Source organism: Urocitellus parryii, chromosome 10 (assembly GCF_045843805.1).
Source record: "Urocitellus parryii isolate mUroPar1 chromosome 10, mUroPar1.hap1, whole genome shotgun sequence".
NCBI lineage: Eukaryota > Metazoa > Chordata > Mammalia > Rodentia > Sciuridae > Urocitellus > Urocitellus parryii.
Genome location: NC_135540.1, coordinates 121,829,372 through 121,855,664, shown reverse-complemented (window position 1 = coordinate 121,855,664; position 26,293 = coordinate 121,829,372). Strand labels below are relative to the sequence as shown.

Here is a 26,293-nt window from a genome sequence, read left to right as displayed (position 1 = left end):
ATTGGGTCTTCTCAGTTCTTGGAATTTCATGTACTAAAACATGCAAGTTAACACTTCCTTGACAAAATAAATTACCTGAGTATTCTAGGTAAGAAATATATCTTATGTGATTATTTATTGTCATTATATGGAAATATCCCTCTACATTTCTCACATATAATATGTATTCATTATTTTGAAAGACTCATAAAGCTGACCATAGTTTGAGCAGTCCTGGAACTGAAAAATGACTACTGTTAAACTAGGATTATGGGAAAACTTAGGAGTTTTTCTTTATTGTCAACAAAACAAAACAAGATCATGCACATAAGCTCTTGCATTCTGGGACTTGATCCAAAAGTATTTAGCCATTTGGCTGTGCCCACCTTCATAAAACCCATAATTTTATTCTAGGATCTGGGCACCATGATGCAGATAGAGGATCCTAGTGCTTACTAAACAGTTAGGGAAGCCTCCACAGTTGACCTTAATAGGGTCAGTTCTATTTCTTTGGCACATAAAATTTCTATTTCTTCCTCAGGCTCTTTGCAGCTCACAGCCACGTGGAAAACTGAATACATGTTATTTTTTTTTTTCACTTGATTTTGTTTTACAAGAAGACACAGATTAAAAATTTCAAGAAAATATTCTGTAGCTTCAGGATTTCAACTAATTTCACATTTTCTTAATTGATTATAGGCATTAGGAGTCATAAGTAAATAGGAAGCTATTTTCTGCTTTAAATGTGCTTTTTGCTTTGTAAGATGCTACATGAATTACTAACATAGAACTAACAAAATAATAGAACAGAAAGGGAGATGGGGGCATCTTCTTATAAGATTTTATAGATACAGATTTTTATAACCAGCTTGATAAAATGCTTTAATGCTAAAACCAAAATTAATGTTATTTAGTTAAATCTCTTTGGTTTTCATAAAATAAAATAGCTCAAGTGATATGCAAAAGGGTTGGGGGGATACATTGAACTCAGCCTTCAAAAATGAATGGGAAATTCAAGGTCATTCTCCCTCTCTCCCTCTCCATTGCTCATCTCTTAACATCAATTTATTTCTTCTTACACTGAAAATGATCTTTCTTTAAATGTTTTTCTATAAGAAGGATATAAAATATGGCCATAAATTCTGCAGTTTCTGAATTTACATGTTACCTCTCCATCTGTGTGCAAAACTCTTTTTGGTAATCTCCTGGGTAATAATTTAAAATGCTAGGTAGAGAGACTCTGGTTTCACTTGGGTTCAAAGTTGTCCCTTTATTCTCTCAGCCATACCCCCCAAAAAAGGAAAAGTCAGGAAGCAGAAATGTACCTGTTGAGAGACTATCATCAAGGTTTAGATTTTCTAAAGAAGAAGGTAGGAACAGAGGCTGTTATATTGTGGTAACAGTGGTAAGGCAGAGAGAGAAGATGGGAGGGGAGGGGAGGAAAGGGGAGGGGAAGGGGGATAGTAGAGGATAGGAAAGGCAACAGAATACATCAGACACTAGTATGGCAATATGTAAAACAGTGGATGTGGATTGAAATGGTTTATGACTTCCTGCTTCTAAACAATGAGAATGATGTGATTCTGCAATCTGTATACGGGGTGAAAATGGGAGTTCATAACCCACTTGAATCAAATGTATGAAATATGATATGTCAAGAGCTTTGTAATGTTTTGAACAACCAATAATAAAAATTTTTTAAAAATGTAAAAAAAAAAAAGTGCAACGTGGTTACACACTGAAGATCAAGCATGTTTTGAAATAAAACATGGACTCTGAACTAGCAGAGACAAGTTTTCTAATTCTTTTTATTCTTTTTCTTTTTATAAAAATGTTTTTGTAGTTTAAAACAGCGAATATTGACAATTGCAATTGGTTCAATCTAATAGTTCTGACTCTACCTTTGATTTTTTTTTTTTTTTACTGACACATAAATATTGTTTATACTTTCTGGGTACAGTGGCTCATGCCTGTAATTCCAGGAAATGTCTGTAATCCCAGCAGCTCTGGAGGCTGAGGCAGGAAGATCAGGATTTCAAACCCAGCCTCAGCAACTTATCGAGGCACTAAGCAACTCAGTAAGACCCTGTCTTTAAATAAAATACAAAATAGGACTGGGGATGTGGCTCAGTGGTCCAGTGCCCCTGAGTTTAATTCCCAGTAACAAAACAAACAAAATGAAAGAAAGAAAAAAAATGTACATATTAATAGGATACTATATAATGTTTCAATATATGTATAGGTTTATAATGTTTAAATCAAATTAAATACATCTGCCTCTTCAAAAAAAAAAAAAAAACAGTGGTAAGGATAGATAAGCACTAGTGTGTGCCAGGAGTATGCTGAGTGTTTTACTTGTGCCATCCAGTGTAAATCACTTATCAAATGTTTACTAGGATTTCCATTTTATATTGAAGAAATTCTTGCTAAAATTTGAATTATTGAGAGTTAGAGATAGAATCAAAACTCATGCCTTCTGATTGATAACTTGTCCAGAGCTCTTTTACATTGAAATGCTGTCTTTCTGCAGGATGTCTATAATATAAAATAATGTGCAACATGAGAGTTGATCCAATCAAATGTACCTACAGACCTTCATTGAGTGTCTAATAGTATTATTAAGAAAATCTCATAATCATGAGGTTTTGTTCTCTTTTTAATTTTTTTAAAAAAATTTTTGCAAATCCTTCTCTTTTTTCTATTACCAAATGCATTTCTTAGGCATAAACTCAGCTGCAAATAATGGTTCACCACAGTCAAACAAAGGGTTTAACTTTTCCCTGATAATTCTAGAAGTCATCAGTTAGCAAGTTTTACTGAAAAATGCTGGTGTTGGCTATTGTCCTGCCCTCCATCCATAGAATTTGGTTTTCTTGCTGATGCTCCCAAGAGGGTTGCTATTTTCATTTCTGTCTCTGTTTGATGTAGAGAAGAAAGAGGGACAAAACCCCGGAGGGAAACACTTGGTCCCATTAACTTTCTCCATTCTGGGGGATTCCTTTCTCAAGGACTTTTTCACATCTTGTCATGTCACACAAGAACCATGTCACATAGCTTCCCCTTGGTACAAACTACATAGAAGCTTGGAATTTTTCTTGTAACTTTCATAGCACAGGAAAACAAGGGAGTGGGTCATTGTAAACACTTTGCCTAGGCAGAACTAGAAGTAGAAAGTCAGGTGTTTGCTAAATTCTCCCACACAGAGGGGCTGCTAAGGCTTTCTCAGCATTTTCTTTGCCCAATTGCATGACTCCAATTTCTTTTAACTCTCTTAATAGGGTTGTTTCCCATCCTTTTTCTTGACCTCTAGAGCCCCTTCCATTGATTTTTTTCTGAATCCTTGTCTCTACAAATACCCCAGAGGGTATATTCCTACATACTCCCAAGGGGACACCTGAGAACCATCCTAGTCTCTCTTCAGCTTTCCTCTGCATTTTATAGTAAGACTGGAGAGACCTGGAGGGGCAAAATTACATAGCAAGTTAGTGAACCAAAACTGCACTCCATGCTTCCTAAACTCTCAGGCCTGGATTCACTACATTTATATATATGGAAATTTAGAGACTGTATAAAGCCGCTATTATATAAAGTGTTTATTACCAAAAAAAATTCTTGAAATCTGATATTTAGATTTTATAGAATGCTAATTGCAAATGACTGATGATATATAATACATTGTCTTTTCATCAAAATAAGCCCATATTATTTGTGTCCCTGCTATGTGTTTGGCATTGCAGATGCCAGGGATACAACAGTGAACAAGAAGGAGAAAGTCTTTGCCCAGTAGAGTTTATGTTGCAGATATATTTAATGCATGCATTGCTTTTCATATAGTAACCAAATAAATTTATTAAGGGCTAACTCTGTATCAAGGATTGTCTTAAGGTACTGGATATATAGTTTGTGACAAGAAAGACAAGACTCATAATATTGCTGAGCAATAAAGCCAAATATTACCCCATGTGCTAGGGATACACAGTAAAGAACTCAGTCAACTACTTTTTTCCTAGTGCTTATTAACTAAGGCAATGAAGGAAACACACACAGTTGCTGTATTTCTTAGTTTAGGGATGGGAGCAATTCATATACTTGTTGTAAATTAATATATTCTTTTTGCCTGGGAATGCAAATTAGTCAAATTTAAAAATCGATCTAGATTTCAGTGTAAATATGTCAAAATGAATTCTAAAATCTTTGACTCCCTCTACCTTGATTCCTTTGTTTTATTGAATTGAACTTGAATGAAATCTTTTATTTGTCTATGTCTATTTCTGTCTAGTAAGGAAGTTGAAATTGATCATGCCTTGACTTTGTGGGCCATCAGAGAACCATGACATTCCAGGGTATTGATTTTGTGGTGTTAAAGGGTGACAGATCTAGTGTTAAAGTGCCGAGAGAGAATTGGGTTTCGGATTGTACACCATAAGCAGTCTTGGCTTTTGCTGAGACATGACTGCTTTCTTAAAGTAATGGAAGGAATTGTAGGTCTTGAGTAATTTTTCCAGCATAATCTCGGAAGGATGGATTTCAGCTGGATTGTGTAATCATGCATAAAGGAGAAAAAATTCCATATGTGTTAAATCTATATACTACATATCTAAATATGTACAATTTGGAGTGCATGTTTGTGTGTGTTTATCCAGAAAGTGCATTTTTTTTTGTTAAGAATTTTGAGTAATATTTCAAGTCAATGTGGCTGAATCCTTTTGAAGCACATTCCTTATCACATTTGAAGATGCTTGGTAATAACAAGTTTTATTGTTTTTTATACCATTCATTCTTATAGTCATTATTTTGAAGTTTGCTTGTGTTGTGCTTTCTTTTATCAGGTACTATAGGGTATGAGTTATGATACTTGCAACCAGAAAGGCCACAGGTCTACAAATGTAACATTGGGTGATTTTTTGTTACCCTCTAGGACAAAGAATGTTGACAAGTTACATTGTAATAGCTGTTATAGACAGGAACTGAGGAAGAGTAACCATAGTCATCTTTCATTGTCCCATTTTCCCTTGGACTTGTCTTTCAAATTTAAGAACCTTTACTGAGAGCATTGAAAATAACATTCTGATTATATGATTATCGTTCAGAAAACTCTACTGGGCTAAGTCCAAGTGTATCTTTGAAAACTAATCAGAGGTGCACCCAATTCATGGACTTGAAGCAATCCATCATAGTCATCTTTTAATTTATTTCCACATGTTCTCCCAAGTTCCAATTGTTGCCTAAGACTTTGACCTGCAAAGAAGAATAGAATGTATTTTATAATGTATGTTTGTTCTGTTTTCTAACAACCTAAGTATTTTGCTTAAGCAGATTTGCAAGGAAGTGACAGCTTTGAAAAATTGGGCACAGGAGCTGCTGGAAGCATTTCAGTTCCAAGCAATCTAAATAGTACGGAAGGGGAAAATGAAATATCACCGTGTTTTAAAGATGACAGTTTTGTCAAAGATTCCCTTTCACTCTTTGGCTTAAAACAAATGGAATAAATCAAGTATGTATCTGTTCAAAATATGCATGTACACTCACTGAGAAAGCACTCCTTTCTGGGAGTGTTTCTTCAGATTTTGGAATACTATCGTTTTCTTGACTCAGTTTTTGATTTTGCACTTTGTGAGGTCATGGAGTTTCACAAGACATAGTTACACCTTAAGAAGAGAGAAAAATCTACAGGCTTCATGCCATCCAAGTCAATAATTATGTACACACATGGGCTATTCTTCAGAAATATAATTATTATTTTGTTATGTGGTGTGTGTGTGTGTGTGTGTGTGTGTGTGTGTGTGTGTGTGGTTGTAAGACACAGAGGGGAGGAAGGCGGGGGAGAGAGAATGAGCTAATTAAAAACCTAAGGTTAGTTAGATGCTAAACAGTTTTATGGATATATTAAAAATATGAATGTTCTTTACCTAAAAAAGTACTGTTAAAGTATATTTGAAAAGATACAGCAAGTTTGACAAAACCATCTTTTAAGAACACTTTTATCAGTGATTGAGAAGCAGCAGAGTGTAGTCAAGTGAAGAATGCAGAGACTAGGGCCAGACTTCCTGAGCTTAAAATTCCAGCACCACCATGTTTTTTAGATCTGCAGTGTGGGCCAAGTTATTTTCTCAGTTCCTGAGTCCCTTCTTTGTTAAACGTGATTACTGATAGTATCTGCTTCCTAGTGACCTTGCCAGTTAGCCTGAAACCTCAGGAACACTCACTAGATTGTTAGTTATTATCACTAATTGAAAACGCTTAATGTGAGATGAGGCCAAGAACAGCAGCAGAAACTTTTTTAAAAGAAGTAATTCAGAGGATGTTAAAAATAAAATTTTCAGGAATTCTGTAATATAGAGATTATGATTCTTTTTTTTATTTCTTAAATACATGACAATAGTGGAGTGCATTACATTCATAATTCAGGACAGTAGTAAACGAATGATAATTGCTTTTGTTTAACAAAAGCATTGTTGATTATCATTTATTACAGAACATCCATATTCTGTATTACTTTAGGAATTACAGGGAATTGCTGGTAGATTTGTCTTTCAGATCTCATACACAATCAGTTTTTCTTTTTTTCCTAATTTGTACTGGGGATTAAACCCAAGCTTGCTTTAAGTAACACTGAGCCACATCCCCAGACTTTTTTTTATGTTTTATTTTGAGATAGGATCTTGTTAAATCCTTAGGGCCCTATGAAATTGCTGAGGTTATTCTCTAACTTGCAGTCCTCCTACCTCAACCTCCAAAGTCAATTACAGACGTGTACCACCATGCTGGACAACTAATTTTGGATTCAAATTATTCTCAGTTGTTCCTGTGGTACCGTGGGAGATGGCAATATTATGTAAATTCTGTATATTTTAATTACAGTTTGTTTCCTCTCACCTTTAACAACAGGGGTTATGAAACTACTGATACTTTCTACACTTTCATTTAATATGTTGCACTTATTAATTATTTGTTCACTTATATACAAATTTGCTTTTTATTAAAGAGTTAACTGATAGTATAATTTTACCTGAGTTATTATAACATAACAATCTTTCCCATGAAAAAGATTGATTCATTATGGTATACATTTATTAAAACCCTTATAGCATGATTTATTTATATATTTTACATCATTTTAGAGCCTACCAAGTTTTCATATTAATAGGACTGTCATTTTTATGTACGGTAAGATTCTTGGTATATTTTGGCTCTGAGCCATATTATCGAACCTTTTAACTCTTTGGAAACATTGATTTATTTTCATTGCATTATCACAGGCTTAATTTTATTTCATGTGCAATGTGACAAAGGACACTTTAGGCACCCCACTTGCCTTTCTTCTCTGCAGTTTTTTTGGCGTCTTATACCAAAAATCATTTAAAGAAAAAAGTTTTGTTTCCATTTACAAAAACAGTGAACATAGGAGAAAAAGCCAATTATTTGCTACATATAAAATCCTTATGATAATTTGGTAGACTTTAATTAAACTAATATATCACACTGCACTTCACTTAGAAGACAAAGGGGTAAAAACGAGAAGCAAATAATCTTTTTCTTTTTCTTTTTTTTTTTCTATTGAGAAACACCATATTGCTTAGTGATTAAGCACTTTAAGCCTTGTGACCTATTTTGAAGGGTAAGATTTGCAGTCCTTTTACTGCCATGGGCATATTAAGCATATTAAAATGCTCTATGGGATATTGATTCGAAACACCCCCCAAAATTTGAAATGAAGCTATGAAAAGCTAACTTTCAAGTAGTTTTGTTTTTTAAGTTCTTATGGTTTTTCACTTTTCAAAAATAAAGAGATTCTCCTTTTTTTTCCCCCACACAGAATTATTTTTATAACATGGAATGTTGTTTTGTAATTTAACATATTTGCAGTATTTTTTGCATTGCATTTGTTCTTTTTGATGAGCCATCTGATATTATTAAAGCAAAGTTCACTATATATTAAGAGGATGCCTATGTAACATACCTTCCGTCCCTACATTTCATAGCCAGGGTGTACTGGAATTAAGAGATTCTTAACTTTTACTTATAGAATCCTATTTCAAAATCCTACAGTATTCTGAGATGTAATTTCATAACTTAAATGAAATAAAGCATTGACTTGGAAGAGAGGATATTTAGTTTTAATCCTAGGTCCAGTTATTGAGCATGTCCTTTCACCTTTCTGGACATCAGAAGTTGTCACTGGTAAAATGTATAATGTAGTAGAGGAAGAATCCAGATGGCCTTTATCTCTGAGATTGCAGTTCTACATTAGTTATTAATGCAATGTCTCTCTATGTACTAAAATCAATATTTAAATATATTCATATCAATTTTTAAATCAATGTCAGTATTTATGAGGGTATTCATGAAAAAATTTCTAGAGATTTCTAATACCATGAAGCATAGATTTTTGAAACTAGTAAACCACAAATTATATTAAAAGAGAATTATAGTCAACTTACAAATTCATCTGTTATCAACCAAAGGAACCACATAATCACTATGCCAATTCTCACATTTTTAGCATGTCTTTATAAGCAAGGAAACTGGTTGTTAAGATTTGCTTTTGTTTTTCCTGTCTCACATTTACATTTTCAAGTCTCAATTAATTCCTTGGACATTTACTTTATTTGCTTGGTAGCAGATTAAACTCTTGGTGGTTTTATTCATCACCTGGAAACACTTTCTGCTTCCTAGTCCCCTCTGTGGGTGTTCAAGACTCCCCCAACTAGCTCTCAATATTTCAGGCACATGATTGCAATTCTAGTGGCATTTAAGGACAGCTGAGCTTGCTATTCACTTCATCTTCTCATTAACATCTAGTTCTCGTTTCTCTCAGATCACTTATTGCTTTGGCACATGAATAGCAGCCAGTACTACTTTTGTTTCCAAAGGTGGCCAATGTTATGGTCTGAAGAGAATAATGATAATAGTTTAAGTTTCCATCATGATATATTTTCATTATGAGTTTTAAGAGTAGAATGCATTAATGCTCAGTTTGGGCCAACTGTAAATGGAACTGTAAAGTTGGAATCTATGTTACTGTGTATCTTCATAATAATGCATAGCAATATTTGGTCATTCTTTATCTCTCCTTAACTCAGAAAAAGCATTTCTTTGAAATAGTTATTTAAAATAAAAACTAGAATGAAATAAAATAATGAACTGTGATATAAATTATTTAAGATTTAAGAACAGGCCACTATAGAGTCGTAATCTGCAAATATTTCGTTACATTAATTTTATCATAGCAAACAGTTTTCTTAAAGTTACATTGTGCCATCTTTTGACATGTTTTGACTTAATTTGCCTGTATATTCGTAATTGAGGATGTTCAGAAGAGGGCTGTTTTGTTTTTCCTGTTTCCCTGGTTCCTATTATATGTGGACTTCAGCTACAAAAGTAGGACAGTTGAGAAGAAATCTCCTGCTGAGCAGGAAGATGGAATCCACTCACTGCCTTCTCATCTCCTCTCTTCTCATCCTCAAAAATTGTATCTTCTTGGAATATTTTTTGCCCTTCCTTTCCATGGTTCTCCACCTTATCCATTCTCTAGGACTCAACTCTAGGTTCAAGTGAAGGAACCATCTTCCTCTTACTCTCACCTGTCTTCCTCACTATTTGGATCTCATGGTTCTTCCATAACTTTACCTACTTGGTTCTTTTTCTCTCCAAGATTAAGTTCATTTATAGGTAAATATTTGTATATATTTCTTCAAAAACCAAAGAAAAATTTCCTCAAGAAATTTTTATACTATACTCTCTTGGGTTTCTCTGTGTTTCCTTCCATGCCTCTGACATGATTGGACTCTAACCTGTGGCATTATCTATAACACTGAATTCTATGATTCTAACAGGCAGGCAGTCAATAATATTGATTGGTTGGCTATTCAACCCAAGGCACTCTTTTATTAGGCTCCAAATCATTCATAATCTGAAGCCAGGGCAAAAAACATATGATAAGGAATTGGTATGATATTATTTATCCCCTTTCCTTTCCTGGGCATTCAGTGGTTGATTACCAATGTAAACGATTTCCATTCCTTAAGAATGTCATTGAAACAGTGTTAATGAATAGCCTCTGTGTGTGTGTGTGTTTGTGTGTGTGTACTTTCACACATGTAAGTGGGTACACATTTCTCTTTCTTTGATTGAATAGAATTGGTTTTATTTATTATTTTCATTTTTAGCAATTCAGATAATGTTCAATTATGTCTAAGTCATTTCTTATATTTGCATCAGTATAAATAATGATGATAGAATGTATGTATGTATGAATTTAAATAATTGTGATACAGTAAGAAAAATACAGGCTTCCAGAAATGAGCTTAGTACATTCATTTATAATAATTTAGAAAACTTGCTTAGGTTTTCTTTTCATTTCCTAAACCATGTTATAAATAGAAACATTTATAATTATGACCTAGCTGTCTATTTTTCAAAGATTTAAAGTCAGTTTAAAAAAATAATTTATGAGTAAACATACTGTAGTCTAAAAAATATTTGATTAGGAGCCAAAAGTCTTGGTTTGGGGCCCTGATTTTACCACTTATCTGTATGATTTTATATAAGAAGATTAAGCTCTTTGAGCTTCAATTCCCTCAAATGTAAAATGAGCAAAATTATGATTCCCACTTCACAAGGACTTTGTGAGGTTAAATTAGACAGTTAAGTATGATCTTGTAATACACTGTAGGGGAAGAAAGATTTCTTTTCCTCACCCATCACTGGGTTCATGGCTGAGGCCCTTACAATAAAAATATGATAAGAAGATAAAAGCATATAAATTTATTCAATGTAAGTTTTATGTGACACCAGAGCCTTCATAAGGAAATAGACCCAAAGAAAAGCTGGCAAACTTGAATAGTTTCATGTGCAGGTTAGATGAAGAGGTGGATGGTGGTGCAGAAGTGTGATTGGCATGGGAGGTGGATCTAATGGTTATAAACTGCAGGAACTGAGCAAGACCTGTTTGTTCAGATTCTTCTTTGCCCCTGTGTTTTCAGAGATAAGGATGTCCTTTCCCTCCAGGAATATACACATCTCAACTATACATATCTCTCACATGAATGTTCTTATGACCTTCTTCAAGGAGAAGGTCCAGAGGAAGATGTAGGTGAGAGTAGTCAGCCTGTTTCCTCAAAGGTCAAGGTGCCATGTTCTGGTGTAGTATATCCTAAGCCCCATAATATCTATGCAGGTGTTGTAGTCATTAACAAATCTTAATTTATGGTTTTTAATACATTATTCATATAAATCAGAAGAAAGTAAAAGACCAATATACCATCTACAATTTTCTCTCTTGTAGTCCTCCCCTTGCCTAAAGCCTGTGTTTACCATATGTCATTTTCTGTTTTAAATGATTTTTTAGTATTTAAAATGAAGTAACAGCTTTCAATGATGAGGTGCTGTGCCTGGTTCAGTTTCTGTGTTAGGCTTTATGCTCTAAAATAAATATCAATATCCTGTTTCTAGATAGTGGAAACTGACATTACTTTGGTTCTCTATGTTGTGAAATGAACTGTGCTTTTTTTTTTATAAGGTACCTTTTACTTTTTCCTAGATTTCAACACCATTTGAGGAAAAATTAATGAATATTCATAGACTCTCTTTATATATTGCCAATTATATGCAAACACATCCAACACATATTTCTGCTTAATCTACACCAATTACATAAGTGAATGTGATTCAGCATTAAAACTTACCTGAAACAGTATAAAAATAGATATATGTCCTTTCAAATATGTATATTATCTTGTTTATGGTTTTGAAGTTTTTCAGAATCATAGATAGAGAGCAGGTCTATTCCAATGTGTGAGTGTTCCAGATATTCTCATACTTATTTCCCTAAATACTGTTGCCATTGTTTGCAAAACTCAACTATCTTCTCCTGGTACTTCTCACCTACTGTTGGTCAGGGAAGACTAGAAAAGGGGAAGACTATGGCTTTTATAATTGAATATTCTATTGACATTTTTTTTTAAAAAATAAATTCCTGGCTTAATTCAGTCTCTGGGTTAAAAACTGGACACTGAGCGAAATCTAGAGATTTATCTCTGTGTATGTATGTGTGTGATCTACTGACCTTGTATGTGTGTGTGTGTATGAGAATTGTTGATCTCAGCGTGTGCCTGTGAGAGAGAGACTATGTGTGTGTGTGTGTGTGTGTGTGTGTGTGTCTGTGTGTGTGTGTGTGTGTGTGAGAGAGAGAGACTTGTTGCCGTGGTGATAGAACAAATTGAGAAGGAAGGTTGAAAGGCAAAGACAAAGGCTGTGTCTATAGCGACTTGAACTGAATTGGACCTGACTGAAAGATTGGTCAGGTCTGATTTACTGGAGCCTATCTCCTTAGTAGCAGTGATCTGAAAATTGCTTCCAGGGCCATTTTAATTAGCTGATTCAAATCAAAACAAACACATCCTGGTAACATCCATTTCTACAGTGACTCTCCGAACAACAGTTTTCAGAACTATGATTCTTATATAGTTGTCTGTGAACTCTATAAGTGATTTGAAATATGCACTTTTGTTTCTGAACATTAATCTTTAATGGTGAGAAAAGGCTCCATTTTTCTCAGTGACAGGTGAATATTAGTACACAGTTGCATTTTTTTTTTTTCAGTGCATCAAGGCCTAAAGCCACAAAAACAGAAGAAGCCTGCTTTTCAAAAGTTAACATATGAAGTTGTTAACTTATGAAATGAGAGTTGTTTCTGAATAACATCTTAGAGAATTTCACTATGGTCCATGGAAGAATGATGAATATATTATTTAGATGTATTATATTCCTATTAATCTGAATTACAAGTCAAGTTTTGGAAATAAATTATGAAATGTTGTGAGACCTTTGATTTCTTATTTTTATAAAAATCGTTTTGCTCATTTGTTCATTTATTAAACATTTTGCAGAAAAATTTACATTGTCTATATAAGGAAAGAAGAATAACTATAGAAAAGATAAAAAAGCACTTAGTGTAACTTTTAGTTTGTCAGATTCAATTTAAGAAAGAGTTAACAAATAAGAGGAAAATAATATGCCGTAAAATAAAGAGCATTTTCTGCAGTTTGAAAGATTTGAAAGATTTCAAAATTTTAGAATTATATATGTGATACTGTGATATAACAAGTAATGTTATTTACTTAATTAGCTGTTCCTAGATATGCATTTATTCATTAATCCAATTTTTTATTACTGACTAAGCATGTGCTGATATTAAGAATGAATCAGTAAACAGAGTCTACATGATGTGTGCCTTCAGGGAGCACATTGTAGCCTTGCATAGAAATTACATGAACAACTAACTTCTTAAGACAGTTAAGTATTTGATAAGTGCTGTGGAAATATGTCACATAGAGTAAGAATACATAATAGGAAAGGAGGTCTAGTGTTGTCTGGGCATGCCTTATGGTTCATAAAGAAAATACAAAATCAGAAACTTTCAAATATTTAATTTCAGTACTGAGGAGTTTTGAAATTAAAGGTGCATGATATGCTTTATATACAATAATAGAACTTGTGTTCATCTTAAACTTTTAATTTAAATCATGGAGATTTGTGCTTTGCTTATGTAACTCATTAGAATGTTGTCACAAATTATGTTAACTTTTAGGCTACTAGAAAATAAAAAATACATTTTTTTCAAAGTATTCTGTGCTCTTAAACATAAATAACTAATTTTTAAGTTAGGTGTTACATTTTATTAAATACCATTTACTCTAAAAAAAAGTTGATCAAACATCCAGGGAAAGAAACTATCCACTTCTTTACTAAGTTTGACTTGTGTGCTAATCCTTTATTACCATAGAATTTGGGCAGATAATTTCCCTTTTCTGATCCTAATTATTAAATTAAAGATAAGTATTTTGGGTAGTGAACTGTACAAAGTGTAATCTCTGGAAATTATTAACCGTCTATATGGCAATATTCAATGTTACTGAAGATTTTAGTAACATAAATTTTGCTATTCAATTAAAAAATGATGCTTTGTTTTCTTTTTGGCATTGAAAACAGAAGTTCAGAGCATTATTTAAACGCTATTTAAAGGAGGCTTTAGCACCAAACTATCTTAAAGAATTTTATTTGTGTAAACGAGATAAAATTTGGAAAACACTGCTCTTTTACTGTCTTTTTAAAATTTTTGGTGCTGAGGATTGAACCCAGGGGAACTTAATCACTGAACCACATCCCCAATATTTTTTTTTCTTTTTTCTTTTTTTTAGGAAAAGAGTAATTCTTCCTTGACCAGATATCAGTAGGCCATTTGTAGATAGCATGTAAATTGCCCAGATTATATGAAGAGATCTAAGGATTTCATCTAAAAAGGAGAAAACTACTTAGATGGGTGTGAATATTCAAATTATGCTCATATCACTAAAATTTTAGGGATGTGCAAGTTGTAAAAACATTGATCATAAAATTACCATTTTGTTATTATTTGTGTTTATAGTATAAACAAAACCCACACTTTCCCAACTTCCCCTCCCATAGCCTAGACAAGCTTGAACCCTAAAACACACTTAACATCATTTTTTTTTTTATATCATGCAGACATTTCCTTTCAGGGATTGCATCCTTGAGATTAGCCAGCTGTATTGATTTAGGTGCCCTAGAGTTGTTAATTGTAGTGAGAACAGTTATGTCTCTGTGACTTCTGAAAAAAGGTCATGGCCATTGCAAATGCATCTTAAAGAAGGAAAGAATACTTGCCATCAGCCAAGATGTTCAAGCTTTGGAAGTAGGCTGGCAAAACCCTACTCACATCCCTGTAAAGCAGACATATATTTTTGTATTTTTTATAGGTGGATACAGTGCAGACCACGAACCCCCCTGGCCACATTGAGGAATCGTGTAAAATGAATGTATGTGCTCGTAAGTGAAATATATGCCAAGTTCCAACTCAATATGTTGGATTCTAATAGACCTGGATCTTGTCTTGTATACAAAGAAATCGATTCCCAAGGGGCAGGATTACTAGATGATTAAAATGAAGCCCTGATTTTGAAGAAAACAAAAATGGCTTTAAAATAAGATCTCTACAAAAAAAGGAATCAAACTATACTTGCCAACAAGTGAAAAAAGAAATCAAGTTCTCAGTTTGTATTAAAGGAGGGATGTGAGAGAGGTTTTGCAATCTTATCAATTACTGTGGAGAGACAGAATCAGGTATCACCACACTCAGGAGTATGAAAAGAAGAACAGGAAATCCTTTTTCTTCAGTTTGCACTTGAATGGACTCAAACAAAGAGTGGAGATATGCACCCCGTTCCTGTTTATAGTTAATAATGTGGAGATTAGTATAGAAGTGATTTCATTTGCCTTGCTTGAACTAATGGATGTATTATGTAGAAATCACCTGAACCTGTGCTAGATCAACAAAGAAAATGGAAATGTATACCTCAGGACTGAATTCCGAGAAAATTGGACAGTTCCATGCTATTTAATGAGGCACTAAGAAGAAATACTACTGCCAATCAGGGAGAGTAAGAAAACTAGAGGACAAGAGAGGAAATAAAATTTAGGCCATTCTGATACTTGTTGAAACATAATTTATTATGGTGTAAAAGTATAAGATAAGACAAAATATATCTCACAGACATTCTACACAGTTTCTGATTGAATTTAGGATTAACCATGGAAATGTTTAAGGAATGTATGGCCATTATATCAATAGGAAACTGGCCTTTTATATTTGTGGTCATATGCATTCATGTATGTAGAGGAGGGCCTTTTTATTTTATTAAGTATGAATTGCATGCAGGAAGTACCTCTTTGAATTATAGTTATTTGCTCAATTGATGATACTGTATAAACATAAAGTCTAATTTTTGTATGAGTGTGAGCATATGTGGATGTGTGCTTGTGTAAGTGGAAGGAGGTAAAATTTAATGATTAGCATTTGCACTTTGGTTTGCTGCCTAGAATGTAAAGAGGTGGAGTAAACTGTCTTAAGCCATTTCATCTCTGTTATTACTAGAGATTATTACTCACAAAGGGAGCAGTTCTAAAATAGAATGACTACTGCAAATGTTCCCCAATTAAATATAATATTTAATGCAATTGAGCCTTTTAGATTAAGATGGTACCAATGTCTCAAAATAATGAGAGTCAGCTCATGTGAAATCAGTCTTCAGATAGTTGAAAAGTCATATTATAACCCTTCAGGCTGCCTCACTCTGTGACAGGATGTGAATGAATTGTAGACATTGTTGTCAAAGAGAGCAGGGAAAATTTATATTCTAACCAGAACTTTTTGATCCTCCCAATAAGTTACATGTGGTTTCCCCCTGTTTTCTTCAACCTAAATTATATAACAAAAAAATCAGATGTTAACAGATAAGTTAGTGAATATTTGCAGAAGATTGACATATTTTTTTGTAATCACCATGTGCCATAATAATTTTGAAACTATTGTTCTCTGGTATTTTGTATTCATTTGTCTTTATCTTGCTGATTAACTTTATAGTTGAAATTTTTACCTCTTCTTCCTATGTGACAATCAACTACAGTTGGTATCCTATCTATAATATTACAGGGATTTTTGTCTTTATTTACGTTCTTATAATAAATTGTATGTCTACAAACTATATAATTATATTGTACTGAATATTTTTCTGTGACCAAAATAATAAAAGAAAACTACTTTATAAGATGCCTGTATTTTCTATTTTATAATCTCTTAAAACATAATGGGATATAAAATATGTTCACATTGCTGGTTTAAAAATAATTCTCCATATTTTTACCATTGGAGAACAAAAGGCTTAGACTCTGAAGATAAAAAGAAAAGGTATGATAAAGATATTTGTGAGAGAGTGTAGGAATAATGCCTGAATGAATTACAAGTCTTGATGTCAAATTTTGCTCTGCTGCAAAATTGCCACACCAGAAGGATCAATTGTTTGAATTCTCAGGTACTTAGGACTCTAGTGAGCTTTTGGATTACACATTCAATTTTCAGATAATTTTAATTCTTAAGTTTTAAAATTTTATTAACTTAGAAATATTGTGAACTGATAATACTGATCAAATTTATAATCAACATTGACTATTGCTATTAAGAAAATCATATACTGTTTTTCACTTAAATGAACCCAAAACAAAATACGTACCTTGAGAACAGGGAAAATATGAATTCAAGGTTGCTGCTACTGTGCTTATAGTTTAACCTAATGGAAATACAGACCACAGTAAAAATAATCACATTCTGGGATCAATAGGTCCTGTAAGTTAATTGAAGCAAGCAGTACCCAAGTACAAAATCACTCAGTTTGTAACAGAGAAAACCTTTTTGTTGTGAATTGAGTTGAACGCACTCCCTGGCAGAATATTAAAGTAAGAGAACCAGTTTTTCTTGCTCTTTACCCCCCAAGGATTGATCAGTACATGAAGGTCTCCGTGACTTCAAAGACATTTCTGGACTTGGATCAGCCTGGTTGAGTTCAGAGGAGAAGCAAACACTAGCCCCTGATGTTTATTGCTGTAGGCTCTTTCATCTAATGGTAATTCTCTCCTTAGAAGAAGCAACAGGCAGAGGAGTCTTGCAACTGTTGTAATTTCACGATTAATGTTTATCACAAAGTGCCTCACACAGAAAATAGTATTGCTATTTAAGTTTCCTGCTACTACTCCAACAGTGGAAGGTCAGAGAAACAGGAAACAAAATGAAAGTATAGATATAGATAGAGACTAGATATATAGACATATGTGTGTGTGTATATATATATATATATATATATATATATATACACAATATACACACAACATATAATCACATTTGTGTATATATATATATATATGTGTGTGTGTGTATATATATATATATGTTTTTTTTTTCATTGTAGCACACTGGCTTGCAAAATAGTGTTACTTTTTTTCACAAGTAAATCACAAGATAGACTGGATAATCATTTGGGATTCTTATTTAGAGAACTGGTCACACAGAACATTTTTTTCATTTAGCTAAATATGTGGCCATTTGTGGAATTTCATAGCGTATAAGTGTGTGGAATTTGGAATCCAGTGGGTTTGAAATGAGATTAATTTACTTATAAGTAGATGCCCTTTGGAGAAACTGTGTTTCTTTGCTTATATTTATTCCTATGTGATATAAAGTTAATAACTGTCTGCCTCATAAATCAGTGGTGACCATTAAATTAGATTAATGTAGGCAATGTAAGCATGGCGTAACATGAACTCAATAAATGTTGACAATTATTAATTTTCTAATTGTTGTTTTTATAATCAATATAGGAATAGAGAGTAATAGTGGCTGAAAGATATTCATGGACCAAACTAGACCCAATACCACTATGAAAAGTGAAATAAAAACAGCCAAGAAAAGGCAACACCATGTCTCCAATATTCTTCATATATTATGGTGCAAAACTCAGCAAAATTGAGCAGACACAGATTCTTTAGGGAAATTTATTAGTTTCTGATCAACTATAATTCAAATCTTAAAGTTGTATGGTCTATCATTTTTTCAGGCATAGACAAGTGAGAGGAAACTGTGAAGTTTGAAATCAAACAGTTTACAAGCCAATGATGAAGGTTTCCAAAAAGTCAAAGAACAATTTTTGCAGATGATTTCATCCACATTCATAAAGATATACATTTTCCTCTGATAATTAATAGTTTAAAAATGTGAAAACTAAAATTATGAATTATATTATCATGAAAATTATGGATAATACAGATTATAATCATCAGTGTACTAATATGTAGTTGTTATTCTTGAAAATAATCTGGACTTATTATATCTGAGGAGGACTTTATTTTCAAAATCATTAAATAACAAATGTACAGTATTTATTAAATGATTTGATTGAAACATGTAAAGTGTAAACCAAATAAATGCTTGTTGAATTGAATTGGATGATACTTAATACCTGAAAATTTAGTGGCTTTCACTTGAAACCTGGTTATTGGTTAACTTGTTTTGGAGAAGAAAAAATCAACAACCATTATCCTCAGTTTTTCCTATTTGAAACTACTTTTTGAATAGAGTATATTGATTAAGAACTGTGACCTTGGAAAATATAGGCCTCAGAAGTGGCTCTGTGGCCCTGGAAAGTACAGAACCTCACTTGTAGCCACAAGACTATTCATATCACAGTTTAGCAATCGAGCATATACAGCCAATCTCAGATTTTTATTAGGCTACATGGTTCAGTAGTCTTTACTTTTTTAATGAAAGAGCTGGCTATTCTATTTTTATGGACCTTACCATTACCATCCAAACCTATCTCATGCTGCTTTTTTTTGTGGATTACTAACGAGGAGTTAAAATTAATGTGATTAAAAATGAATATCTTCCTAGCCTATATCTTTAGATGTTAGGGGAAAAAATTAACATTTCCTATTTTAAGAGATTGGAGCTCTGAGATCAGGGCAGCTCAGCCTGTTTTCTAATTGTTACTGCCCAATTGTGTCAGTGAAAATTCTATCTCAGTGGGAGCTGAGGGGGATCCAGGTCTCTAATCTTTCTTCCTCCTGTGTGTCTAGCTGTTAAAGGAGGGTCAGAGGGTTTTTTCTCCCATATGTGTCAGGCTCATGAAAGAAGCAGACATTTGGTATGTGCATTCCAGAAAGATCAGAAACTGGCTACCTCCTGATAATCCATTTCAAGTGCATACAGTCAGACTACACTAACTTTCTGCTGGTTGACTTTATTAAAAAAAAAGTTTCCTGTTTATTATATAAAATTTTATCTCATTTTTTGAACCAAAAGTGGAAACCTAATTTAAGTCATGTAATTTTAAAAAATTGTGAACTAAGAAAGACTCTAATAATATTAAGGAAACAATCATATTTATCATGTGGACCATTTAAATAAAAATCTTTTGATGGATAGGCACGTTAAATGGCATGCTATTTAGATTGGGAAGTTTATGAAAATGTTTATGAGTCTGATTTCCAATTAGTTCTACCTAAAGAGAGGTTGTATTCCAACAAATACCAAGGAGTCTGCAAAAATGGATCCTTTTATCTTTCAGAATCCCATTTTTACAACTAAAAAGAAATGCAATATGTCTTGCACTAGGGCTCTGTAATCATGTGCTCTTGTCATCTGAGATTAACATTTGGATTAAAGAGCATGATTAGAGGACTCTAAATTAGTGGTTACCAAGTAGAAATGCCACAAAAGTTAAAACAAAGTATTACAGCAGTCTATTTCATGCAATATATTTCTTATACCAGTTAATTAGCACTTTAATTAGTATGATGTTTCATGTTATGACCTAAGCTGTGGTACTCCCAATAGGTTTAATGAAGACAATGAAAAAAAAAAAGCTGCAGAATTGTTGAAAGCTGCATCATACACCAACAGAATTAAAAATAATTTTTATTTTAGAACAAAAGAATCTGCACATTATTTTTTCCTGAATCTAGAAGATATTTTTAAAAGCCATTTTAACGATATGAAGTATTTCTATAAATTAAAACCATATCAAATAATTATGAGTGTGAAAGAGTTAAATGAACTACATTTTTAAATTCCAAGTGACCATACATACCAACACCTAAAGAATGCACTTAGATACAAATTTATATATATATATAAATTACCCCCCACACCATTTGGGGAGTGAACATAAAAGATACGTATAAGGGTAATCATATTTTTGAATATATAATGTGATTCATAGGATTCTATTAAGAACCATTGAAATTTCTTATAAAGGACAGCATTCTGGAGAGTCACAATAGAACTCTGCCTTTGGACAGGCCTGAGGAAGAAAAGTGTGTCTTAGAAATAATTTATCATGTGCATGACATAAAAGGGTTCTCTCATTCCCTCTTTCTGCCCCAGTGAGAATGTATTCAGATTGCTCATGTTTATCTTTATTACATGGGTTGGAAGTTTCTTTGCAGCAGCATAAAGAATGGCCATAGCAGTTGTGAATATTGAGGTGTTTTTCTCCCCATTCCACACCACTCACAATTGAATACATGCAAAGGAGTAAAACACTTTAAGAATCTAAGATCTTGATATTCTGTAAAGCTTGCTTTTCTAACTACTAGAAGCTCTTGGCTTTCTGATTTATGACTTTATAATGAGGCTATTAGATTCCTTTAAGTCTGGATACTACAGTAGTTCACAAACAACTCCTTTGCCCTCTCAAAAATTGTTCCAAGCTTCTCTTGATAGTTAATGTGTAGATACCAATTGGTTATCATGAATTTGCAGATAATTAATTGTTCACAGAACTGTGTGCTTATGGAAGTATAAGTTCATTGCTATGTAAAACTTTATAAAGACAAAGTCATTAATTTTTTTTTGTCTTCTTGTTCTATTCCTTGTTTAACACATCCAAATGGTTTGATTTTGTTTAGTAGGGATTTCAGACAATTGGCATAGAAAGTATGTAAACATTATAAATTTTTAATCAATGGCATATATTCACTTGAAAATTCTATTTTCTAGAATGAGGATTAATTTGAATTGGTGATAAAACACTCGTTCAGTAAACATTTGTGCTGGGAGAACACAAAGACAAAGATGTGTGTCACCTACACTTCCTTTTAGTTTGGTGGTTTTCTATATGCAGATAAGCAGAAACTTGCAGTTTTATTTTTCGTCCTGTGTTTCCTGACAATAATCTGATCAGAGAGTGATTTTTAAAATCTAAATGTTTACTGAAAGTTTGAGTTACTCTATTTGGTCCTTTATTGGATGCCTTATGAAAATATACAATTTAAAGCTACAGATGCACATACACATAAATATACCTTTAAAGTACATATATATGTTTGATAATTAAAATATGAAGTGTTTAGAGCACAGGTTATGGACCAGTTAGAGCAATTCTGGGCCAGTTATTTATTCAATCATATGTTCAAATGAAGATCACTCCTATCACATTATTAGAAAATGAGATTCATTGAATATGTTATATGTAAGTAAATTTATAATACAGCCCTGTCTGGCATAAAGTGAACAACTACAAGTATTAGCTGTTATTAATACTTGACATGTGACACAGGACACCTACCTACTCTATTTGAGCTAAGGATTCATAAGCAGTCTGAATGTAATACAGAACCCTGCCTGTCATATGATAGGTGCCTCTGAGTGCTACCTGATATTAAAAACAATCGCCTCTGTTTTCCAATGATCTTGAAGTAGTGAAGAGCTAGGTTGGGATTGGAAGTTCAGGTGTATCTGTCTTGCAACATTAATTTTCTTGATGTTTTTAGGAATCGAAGTTCAATTCTAAAAACCATTTGTTAGAACAGACTTGAAAAACCTTGATAATGAGCTTGCTATTTTGCATGATTTTGAAATGATATGTTTTGGGATCATTTAGAATACACAAATGTGCTTATCAAAGCAAGTAATATTTGTAAATGAGAGCATACCAAAAATATCAATTATCAATGCATACTTCAATTGTTTTCAAAGGGACACCAGGATCTCCTTCAATTTAGAAACCGTTCACTAAAGTAAACTTCAAAAAAGAGGGACAACCTTATTTATTTATGTATTTATTTTCTAATAAAGATTTTGGGAAAGGAATTGGTAAGCTCATATTCTCATGTGCACATGTGCTCTCTCTCTCTCTTTGTTTTGAAATTTTAATTAATCAAAGACATCAAATTGTTAAGTACTTTTAACACAATGGCATTTTATACGTGGTTATTGTTGCATCATTTTTTGTCACATCATTTTATTTTCTTTTACTATGATGTTTAGGAATGTTTTATTTCAGTTTTCTTCAGCTGTTTTGTTGCATTTTTCCCCAGTAGCTTGCTTTCTCAAACATGTGCATCAGTTGGATCTTCAGGTTTACTACTATTGAGTCATGTGGTTGAATGGTCTCTCCCAGTAGTCACTCTAACTTCTTGTTTAGTCTGAATTTGAAATTAATATGCCCTGATAACTGTTATTGAGAGTCATTCCACTCACTGTGCCATCTAATAATATTACTTCATAAAAATACAGGTTAAAAAAAAGAAAAGCAAAATCTGTCTACATACTACTGTGATAACTGATCTAGATTATGAAATAAAATGAGTCTTAGTTATGCTGGAGGGCATAGTTAAACTAATATTAAAGCTTGTGGAAAATTATTTAGAGTGAATTCTGATATGACTAGAAGGCTGGCCCATTCCATACATTGCAAATGCAGAAGAACTTGCTTCAGAAACATCAAATACTTATTTCTAACAAATTAAATTTCTTTCTTTAGAATCCCATTCCTCTTACTCTAATCTCTTGCTCCCATCTGTCCATTGCAGTCTTCATTTCCATGAAGTCAGTGCCTAAGTTGGGTCTGCTAGCTTTCCAGAGCCTTTATTGACTTTCTCCTTTCTTGCCAGCTCACTCTAACCCATTCTCTAATGTCCCGCAATTTGTCTTTCCAAATTTACATGAGTAAATCTTACCTTTTGTTCTTTTTTTTTATTAAGCTTATTTTCAAATTATCAAGTTGCTAGTGGTTAGTTTTAAGCTACTTTATCTGTGTGATTTTATGTTACTCTGAGCTTCCCATTTCAATGATGGTATATTTTGTGTATCTAAGTGTGTACATGTGCAATTTCTTCAATACATCTCTTCACTGGGAAGGTCCAAGTGTGATTTATTTTCACCTAGTCCCCTTCTTCAGCTCTTAGCAGAGTGCTTTGCTTATAGTAGATGCTTAGTAAAGAATGGTTGAATTCATTTGATACTATCAATGAGATATTTATGTATTTTTTAGGACATTTAATAAAGTGTGTAAGTATCAGTCTCAGTAAATATTCATTGAGTTGCTACAATTTATTATTTGTTGTGTATAGTACTAAAAACACTGGTAAGGGTAAAGGTACTTGTTTACATACAAACATAATAAAAATCACAAGAACAATGTGGTCCTCACATTCTTCTTTGTTACTCAGTATCTACTAAACTGTAGGAATTCAATTGTGGCAAGATGAATGTATGTTATGCAGGAGTGATCAAAACACATGGCCAGGAGTCATGATCTGAGAGAGGACAAGTGGGTGTTAAGGCAGGATGTTATAAAAGGAGACTAGAAAATAGATTAAAATGTACAAGGCATTATATTGCATGTTAAGAGGTTCAGCTTGATTTTGCAGAACTGGGGATCAGACAGCAGAGGTCTTCAAAGACTTGGGAGTGGAGGCTCTCATTTGTTAGTGGAATAATTTTCCTGGCAGTGCAGAGAAAGCAATATAGAGGGAGGAAGCAAAAAACCCTAAAGACATGTGTGTTGGATGCTTAGCTGAGGCATATTATTTTTAGACTCTGGTTGGCATTAGTCGCCACTCTTAGTGGAGGATAAGAAGTAGTAGAAGAGAATATTTGGCCATTTGTAAGCACCAGTATAGTACACTGCACTAGAGACTTACTTTCTTAATAGAGGAAAAAGTATGATTAATAATAATAATTTTTAACAAACCACGTATATCCATAGACATGGAACTATTCTTCAAACAGAGTTTAGTTTATACTTAAACTATTTACATGTGATGATATTGCAAACCTGTATGATGTTTGGGATAACAGTGAAACATGTTTTTAATATAAAAATTCCTTTGCTTTAATTTAAAAGAGAATTTCCTTGAGGTTAAGCTAATATCTGTATGAAGCCAAGCCCAAGAGGCTATCTTGAGGTTAATGGCTTAGCATTTACCCAGCAGGTCCATGTTCCCTCTCTATCTCTGCAACTGTCTGGACTTACTCTTCAGGGTGTGAACTGATTTGTATTTCAGAATATCTCCAAATGTATTTTTCATTGATTTTTAATTTTGTGGCATATTACTAAATTCTTTTCAATATTTTCTGTTTGATCCTTGTCCTTCATGGTTTTAAAAAACAAACCCCGAATTTAAAATGTGAATAGTACAGATAAGATAATCACAGTTCTGTAGTTTATAGGAATTACTGTTTTCTTTTGGAAAAAAAATACAACAATTTATGAGATCTCATTTTCAGTAAGACAGGTCTGGCAGTTCTGTGGCAGTGAAATTTTAAGGATCATCAATTATTGAAGGCATAGTCTGTAGAGTTGTTTGTTTCCTCTCCTATTTTTTTCACCTTTAATTCCAATTAAAAGATATTCTACCAGACTAGATATCTGTTTTCTGCTCCGATGTTTTCAGTCTGATCTTTGACTTGAAACCAAAGAAATCCAGCTTCCATCTGTTAGAGCTGAAAGAGCCCATAGAATGTTAGGGACTATCTGATGTTTCAAGTATATAGAACCCCTGGCCTATGAATAATTATTATTGATATTTGGTACTTTTATTGTAAAAATTTCTAAGAAAGATGGCAATAAAGTTATTTTGTACTGCTGAAGCCATTCTTAGTATTTCACATAATGCAGAGGTTACACATATTATATCCATGGAAGGTATTTAACTGATGGTTCTGTTTGTAAATATCCAAATTAATAATACCCAGGTTCCAAAATCCCTCTGTTAATGATCTGTTTATCATAAAGTATGCACAAAGTCCCACATAAATCATTAAATGTACATTATCATATAATTTTTTTGGTACCAGGGATTGAACCCAGGGGTGCTTAACCACTGAGCCACATTCCCAACTTTTAAAATATTTTATTTAGAGACAGTGTCTCTCTGAGTTGATTAGCGCCTCGCTAAGATGCTGAGGCTGACTTTGAACTCAGGATCCTCCCTTTGAAGCCTCCTGAGCTGGGATTATAGGTGTGTGCCATTGCACCTGCAACATACATTATCATATGATTGTGATGATTCTGTATTTATTTGGAATTTTGATTGTTTTTGATAGATTTCAGTAGGAATACCATCATCCTTTTAATACTGCTGTGACCCATGATTTGGCAATGCAAGCTTTATTTTTTTTAGTGAAAGTGTTAAAAAATTTTAGTTTTCAAAATTCACATAGTTATAAAAATTTTCTCAGTAATAACATTATTAAAACATTTAATATGTGATATATTGTATTGTTGGAATCTTTTGCTATTGGGTAAAATTTGGGATTTTCTCAGTTCTCCATGTGACAATTATTAATATAACATATGGATATCAAAAATACAGCATATCAGGGCATGAAAATCAGTGTCTCCAGTCATGAGTTGACTTGGCCTATGAATTAACAAAAGGAGTGTAAATATGCTGGATTATTCTGGATATACATGCACATATATGTGTGTGTCTGCAAATATATGTGACTAGATATGAACATGAAAAGATAAATGAACTCAGATCAGCAAAGACTTTGAATTTACTCCTAAGAGTTTCAATTTATCCCATCAGCATTTGGAAGTCACTGAAAATTTTTAAGCAAGTGATAATATCTAAAGTGCTTAGAAAGATGGCTCTATTCACAGAGTGGAAGGCT

At 33.1% G+C, this 26,293-nt stretch overlaps 1 protein-coding gene across 5 annotated transcripts in view; it reads left to right on the top strand.

Annotated features, from left to right (window-relative positions):
- Pcdh7 (protocadherin 7) overlaps positions 1-26,293 on the top strand; it is a 393,493-nt gene that overhangs the window by 52,045 nt on the left and 315,155 nt on the right. Inside the window, exon 2 of one of the 5 annotated variants that reach the window (XM_026386831.2) lies at positions 14,760-16,531. The exons of the other annotated variants lie outside the window; for them this stretch is intronic. Coding sequence (XP_026242616.1) covers positions 14,760-14,837 — 78 coding nt within the window. The 3' untranslated portion in view covers positions 14,838-16,531. Of the gene's footprint in view, positions 1-14,759; positions 16,532-26,293 lie in introns of those variants that run through there. 5 annotated transcript variants of the gene reach the window in all.